We start from the raw sequence: 7,378 nt of genomic DNA, 5'->3' as shown, positions 1-7,378 counted from the left end.
ATAGATCATACCGTTTCGGCCGCCATCTTGCTAAAGAGTCCCTGGGATTCTGGGGAATTTAAGCCGCGGTCCCTGGCGTCCTGGAAGGAATACGTTTTCCTGTTTTAAAAGCGTATTTTAGCTCGTAGCTCTCAGTTTACGTTTTCAGTTAATTACAGAAATGCCATTGATCTTGTTTAGCTTATAAAATACTCATTTCAACTCCGTTTTTATCCATTCAAATTGCGTTGGGTTCGTAATTATATGCTCTACATGTTAGAAACATTAGTTTATAGTTTTGAAACTTTTTAATTTTCTGGTACTATTTAATTAATTATTTCGCTATAGGAAATCTTAGAAAATTCATATCTTCCGCGTTTTAATTCCGATTTTCGTGAACTTTACGTTTAGGTGATCGTAGCGCTGCGTAGAATATTTTGGTGAACCTTTATAATTGTTTTACCACTGTTTGGTGTACTGTTCTAATTATAGTTTGTTTGCTTCGTGTATGATTGTCTACATTGGATTGCGCGTTGTTGTTTGATGATTGGGATTAGACGGTGAGCCGTACGTTGGTGACCAAGCCCAAGCTTTTGAGGACCAGCAAGCTCAGGAGAGCTTTGAGCAAGGCAAGTATAACTTGGGATTATCCTTGTTACCTATTTACTTATAATTACACATATATATCATATGCATGCTATCACCTTGTCGACCTTAGCAAAATCATAGATGATTGTTACATGGATTCCTTGTTACCTACTTGATATGCATTTGGTGTAGATGTGCTAGTGCTTGATATAATCCATGATCTTGTAAGATGATTAATAGCTATGCAATGAACATAAAGGAATGACAAATAACGATATGAGATCTTGTCTGTAAGTGATCACCGGGACAACAGTGCAACCATGAGGGCTATAATGGCTCTGGCTTTAGCTCAGTATGAAGAACTTTTCTAGCTTGTTAGAGGTTACCCGAAAGGGCGGAGGGGCTGAACCGACACGGGTATAGTGCGAGCCCCTGTCCCTATGTGTATAGGCTGCGCGTCATTGTGCCATTCGGAAGGGGGGTATCTATATCTGCTCGCAAAGGAAACCTTGCGGCCCTAACATGTTAGACGAACTTTTGAAAGGCTTCATAGTGATCCCTGCCGACCTCCCTAGGAAGGGGGTTAAGAGATTAGCTACCTCGGGCGAAAGGGTAAATCATGACTCATGGGTAAAGATGTACAACCTCTGCAGAGTGTAAAACTGGTATACTAGCCGTGCTCACGGTTATGAGCGGCCTTGGGGGTTCTTGCTGCGCCGACGATGAGCTTGTTAAGTTGTTATGTTCATTTGATTATCGTTTATGCTATGAGATTAATTATGCTTACACATGATCATGGGATTAATGGATTATTCATGCTTCCTTGACAATTGCTATTTAATTATGAACATGCTATCCACTATTAAAAGCTAAATGCAGTCAAACCAGTGTCAGCTACTTGAGCCTCATGAACCCCTGGTTATACTTGTTGAGTACGATATGTGCTCACTCTTGCTATTTCCCACCACTCCAGTCCACTAGAAAGAGTTGATTAGAAGGATGGAGTCATGAAGGATGTTCTCAGGATACAAGAAGTGCTAGGCATATGTTACCCCAGTCAACCGTCCCTGTGAAGATTGAGCCTAAAGATTAGTTATCATTCCGCGATACTCTGATGTAAGTGTCTATTATATGTATGTTTTCACTATATAACATTGTTTTCTGATACTGTTCCTTTCTGTTGTTGTATGTGTGGACTTCCTGGGCACACATATAGCTAGCCTGGTTTTGTTCCTTGAAACCGGGTGTGACACCTCTACATGTGGATAAATTATTACCACCACTACCCCCAAAAATAACCTTAGGTCATCTTGTTTCATGATCCAGTTTCCAACAAATCCATACTTAGAAACAGTGTAGAACAGTTTCAACCCTATGAAACTCTCTTTGCTCCTATGAAACTTTTATCATCTCTCTTTCTTAATATAGTGTCACATCAGCATATTTAATGCCTATGAAACTTTGATAAAACACCATTGAGACTGGCCTTATATAAGTTTATGTACTTACACAGACTTACATGTCATTGTTGTTACATAAAAGTTAACTAATACAAAAACATGCTTGACATGTTCATGAATTAACTATCAATGCTATTGTTAGAAGAAATGAACCAAACTGTGATTGTTGCACCCTCATGCATTTAAGAAGTTCTATTACAATTTAAAAATTATGCCAATCTAGTATTAAAAAATAAATTTGATTTTATATAAGAATTTAAAATAAATATGGAAAATAGCATCTTAGCATTGATTAAACGATTAATTCATCATCGTGGAATAAAAGGAGATTCAACACTACATGTCTACATTCAATTGTCTTCTATGTCAAATACAATAAAAACAAAGCTTAGTTCAAGAGTTTAAAAAACTAGGAAAAAATATGGCACTTGCAATAAGAGAATGACCAACATATTTACATGTAAAAAATACAAGAGCCACAAATGAAAAGAAAAGGCAACATACTTTTTTATTATAAACTGGAGAGGACGAGGCCCCTAACACAAGCTTTATTTAAAACAAAGATAAGAGCAACAAAGCTGAAGCAGAACTACAAGTTAGAGTATCTCCAAAGGCTTTGGCAAATTGACTTGGCATTTGTTGTTATTTGTAAACTCCCATAACAAAATGCAAAGGATACAAATAGGTCATCTCCAAGGGAATTGGCATTTGAACTTGGCAAATGATAAAAATAGAAGGTCTCCAGGCGCGCGCGCTTTCCTCGCTCGTGACTTTGCTCGCGCGATTGGGTTTGCAAAGCCATCCACAACTTGGCATTTTTGCCAAGTTTGCTCCCTCATTTGCCAAGTTGCCCAAATTGCAAATTCCAAATGCAAAACCATTGGATACCTCTTTTGGAGCTTTCTAGCAAATTACTCAAATGCAAACCTCAATTGCAAAACCGTTGGAGATGCTTTGCAAAGTAGAAATGGCAGAACAGGCCAGCATAGTCAAGCAAGGGAAGGGGATTAGGAGACGTATACAGAGAAAGGCAACATAGGCCTGGTTCAGTTCGCGAAAATTTTTGGATTTCGCTACTGTGTAGCACTTTCGTTTGTTTGTGGCAAATATTGTCCAATCATAGATTAACTAGGGTCAAAAGATTCGTCTCGTGATTTACAGACAAACTGTGTAATTAGTTTTTATTTTCGTCTATATTTAATACTTCATGCATGTGCCACAAGATTCGATGTGATGAGAAATCTTGAAAAATTTTAGGAACTAAACGAGGCCTTACTCTCTTTTCCACCCTAACGATTTAGTATAACTGTTAGTTTAATAGTAGAATTGCCGATGTAATGTCAAATGTGACCATATATCCATTGACTACAAAACCACAAGTACCCTCACCGAGGCTAAAACCGCCCCCCTAGGAGGACCTGGGCTAGACCAACCAACGATGACTCCAACGACATAGACAAGACTGGCTGAGGACCACTCAAATCTAGGGGTTGTTCATCGACTTGGCAGAACAAAACATAAATAGAAATTGACTTTATTTGTTGTAACTGACTAGAAAACCAATATATAAACCGATTTGTCTATGACTCTATATGTGATCTTACGCCACACTATATAAGGAGGGTTAAGGATCTCATAATCGCTACATTGGATAGAGCCCATAACAAACCCAATAGGCATGAACACATTAGATCAATGTGCTTGCAACCATATATATAGCGCACAAGCAACCTCCACATACACCGGTAGGAGGACACCCCTTGTCCAAACCAGTAGAAATATGTGACCATGTGTTATCCCTTAGATTTACTAGTGGTCCGCAAATGGATTCACAATTGGCCTGAGTCTGTTTGCTTAAACTAATTTGCCGAATCTGTCAGACATTTAGTAGTGTTTTTCTCTCACAATAAATCAACGAACAATACTTTTAGCCATAACTTTTCAGCCAAGCTAACAACTATCAAGCCCATTGCTAAGATCATATTGTATAGCACGCCACTAGTTGGCCACAAGCCAGATTTTACAGGTTAGAGTAGTTCCAGTTAGACTCTTGGACTATTCCTTAGATACGATTCTGTAGACGAAGATCGTGGGAGAGAACATGTTAGAATTAATGGTGAACCTCGAGGCCATAACGCTTTGATATGCCACCAAGCATCACATGGGTACTCAGGCACCACGGCATCCTCTACAATGGGGAAAAACAAAGGAAAACATAGGATTCAAATTCCTATAGATTAAGTTCTTATATCAGCCTTTGGATTGTAGGAAAAGGTCATAGCAAATCTAAAGGAAAGTTTCATTTCCATTCAATTCCATAGGGAAATTATAGGAAAAAAATTCCACGAGGACCTAGGTACACAATGGATCAATAGGAGCCGCTAGTGTCTAATCAAGGTAGAATGGAATAAATAGGTTGATTAAGAAACCAATATATTTTTGCTCCTGAAATTCCTTTTAATGTTCATGTGTTTTAAGTTTTAACTTTACCTATCCAAACGCTTGGACATGCAAAATTTCTATGTTTCACACTTACATTTCTATCCTATTTTTATGTTTTTTATTCATATATTTTTTTAATTCCTCTATTGTAAAGGAGTCCTAAATGACTATCATCAGCCCTTGTACACCCGAAGAAATAACTATGAACATAGGGACAGAATAGTAACATTCCATGAATACAATCGGGTGTCTTATGATTTGTATTTTTCCTTTCTTTTTGTGTCAATATGAATCTCGCTTCTCGAAAACCAAATAATTTTAAATTTAACTAGGTTTATAAAAAAACAATATCAATACTTACATATTTAATAAGTATATTATATATTTTATGATTAATTCAATAATATTTATTATGCATTTTAATTGTTACTAGTACTTTTTAAAATTGTTTGAGTTCTTGAATGTGAGTAACATTCTTTGGGACAGTTAGTCGTTGATGTGGAGCATGAACGTAGCAGCCATGTTTCCAGAACAGGAATAGGAACGGAAACAGAAACTTAAACTACCACTTTGTAGCATGAGAATAAAATTATTCACATTTTTAAAATATAGAGGTTTCCGGAATGTGGAATATTTGAACGAAAATTTAGGTCATATTCTTGTTCTGGGCTGTTAGGGTGTCCACAATGGTATTCAAATCGCTAGCTATTTGATCTCTAGGAAGAATTTTATTGGCTTTCAATGGCAATTTGCAAATAGCTAGCTTAGAGTAGGTACAATAATGAGTTTATAGTCAAGCTAATGCTGATGTGGAGGAGAGAAGAGAGGAGAGAGATGATAGATTGGCTCTCATGTAAGCACCAAGTTGGACACGGATGCATAGGTAGTGGTGGACACAAATAGCATGTGATGTGAGAAGGAATAGGAAAAAGAAGATATTTAGAGACAAGTATGAGACAAGTTATTGTATAACTTCTCTAATCACTTGGCTTATAGTCAAACACTTAGCTTTATTATTGAACTTGCTCTTAGAAAGTCGCTAGCTATTGTGGAGAGTATTGTGAGAAAGTTATTTCTAGAAGATCGTGCTAGATTAGCTATTTATGAGTCGCTAGTTATTACAAAGTCACTAACTATTTGATCTCTCTCCTCGATAGTCAATGAGTGTGTTATTTTTTATTATTTTCATATATTATCTCGCTAGCTATTTATAAAGTTTTATTGAAAGCCAATAAAATTCTTTCTAGCTAGCTATTTAATAACTATTGCGGATGACTTTAGATACAGCAAAACAACAATTTTTCTGCTGTTGACCTCTGCTGCCTCTATAGGAAAGGACAACCAATCTTTACTGGAAGGCGGTGCACGAGGGCAGGTTGACTTTTCTTCGTGTCGGGTAAAGGAACCATGCGCTCAAATCTTTTCTGCTAGTCCAGTAGTACTATGGAGGACCAAGTCAATCCCGTCAAACCAATCCGACGACCGAGATCATCCCTCAGTTTTACTCGGCTCTCGTGGCCCGGCGCGAGAAAGAAAGCCAAGGCAAGGCAAGCTGCCTTCAAATTCCCAACCTCTTGGGCAGTTCACACCCTCCCCGTCTCCTCGATCGGCGTCCGCCATGGGTGGCCTCAAGCTCCGGCGGCTCGCATCCACCTTCCTCTCCCCAGGCCCCGCGTCCCCGGGCTCCGCAGCCAAAGACGCGCACCACGCGGTGGCGCGCGCGACGGCGCACCACCCTTCCACGGCCCCGCCGTCCGCGCACCACATGGACGCGCTCCTCGCCTTCGGCCGGGGCTCGCGCCTCTCCGCCGCGTCGCTCGCCGCGGCGCTCGTCGACCGCCTGCGCGCCGCGGCGTCGGGGCAGGGCGACGCCGCCGTGGCCCTCAAGTGCCTCGTCGCGCTCAGGACGCTCCTCGCGCGGGGCGCGTTCATCCTCCGCGACCAGCTCCTCGCCGCGCTCGCCCGGCACCCGGCCTCCGGGCGCAACCCGCTGGCGCTGTCCTCGTTCCCGCTCGGCCGCTCCTCCTTCGCCGCCGCGTCGTGGGTCCGCTTCTCCGCGCGGCTCCTCGAGCTCCTCCTCCTGCTCCCGGACGCCTCCGCCTCCGCCGACGCTGCCGAGTATCTCACCGCGCTCCCCAACCCGCACCTCATCGCCGAGCTCGCCGCCTTCGTGTCCGTCGCGGACGCCGTCCGCCAGGCCCCGCCGCCTCCGTCCTCGGCGGGCCCACAGAAGCCCAACGCGCTCATCTGGGAGGCCGTCCGGCTCGCCGACGAGGACCGCGTCGCGGCGGAGCTGAACATCGCCGCGCGCGTCCAGGAGATGGCAGAGCGCCTCGACACGCTCTCCCTGGCCGACGCCGTGGAGCTGGTGTGCGTGCTGCGGCGCGTGGAGGAGGGCGCCGCGTCGGCCCCGCCGGCCCCGGAGTGGAGGAAGTGGGCGGGGCTGGACGAGGGCGTCGTGTGCGCGGCCCGGAAGCTCCGCGAGCGCGCGGATGACGTGGTGCTGCGGAGGACGGTGGAGGAAAGGCGCCTAGTGCGGAGGGACGCACGGGGCGGCAGCGTGTCCGCGCGCGTCGTCCTGCCGATCGGTGCCGCCGCCGCTGGCGACGGCGCCTTCCGCCGGTTTGGGTCCACAAGGTGGGCTGACACAGTTTCTGCCTGTAGACGGTAGGACATGGACAATGTGTACAGTGTATGTTTTTTTTTTCGAGTTTTTCTCGTAGTTCACTCAACACGTGTTTCAATCTATGTAGTCATGTTTTTGTAATTTTTTTTGTTGAATTGCTTGTTATTTGTTTTATAAAAAATGCCGTACTGTAAATATCGGGTGCAACGTGAATGAAGTGCTTGCTATGAGATGATTGCTCGACTTCTTTTTTTTTAAATTAGTTCTTTGCTGAGGGTGTGTT

The 7,378-nt window shown here is 43.1% G+C and overlaps 1 protein-coding gene across 1 annotated transcript; it reads left to right on the top strand.

Moving 5' to 3' along the window:
* Positions 5,994-7,338, top strand: LOC8083256 (putative clathrin assembly protein At4g40080). The gene has a single exon (XM_002462474.2). The coding sequence runs from the start codon at positions 6,088-6,090 to the stop codon at positions 7,138-7,140; it is 1,053 nt and encodes a 350-aa protein (XP_002462519.1). The 5' UTR covers positions 5,994-6,087; the 3' UTR covers positions 7,141-7,338.

This window comes from Sorghum bicolor, chromosome 2 (genome assembly GCF_000003195.3).
Source record: "Sorghum bicolor cultivar BTx623 chromosome 2, Sorghum_bicolor_NCBIv3, whole genome shotgun sequence".
NCBI lineage: Eukaryota > Viridiplantae > Streptophyta > Magnoliopsida > Poales > Poaceae > Sorghum > Sorghum bicolor.
This window is presented reverse-complemented; position numbering and strand designations above follow the sequence as displayed.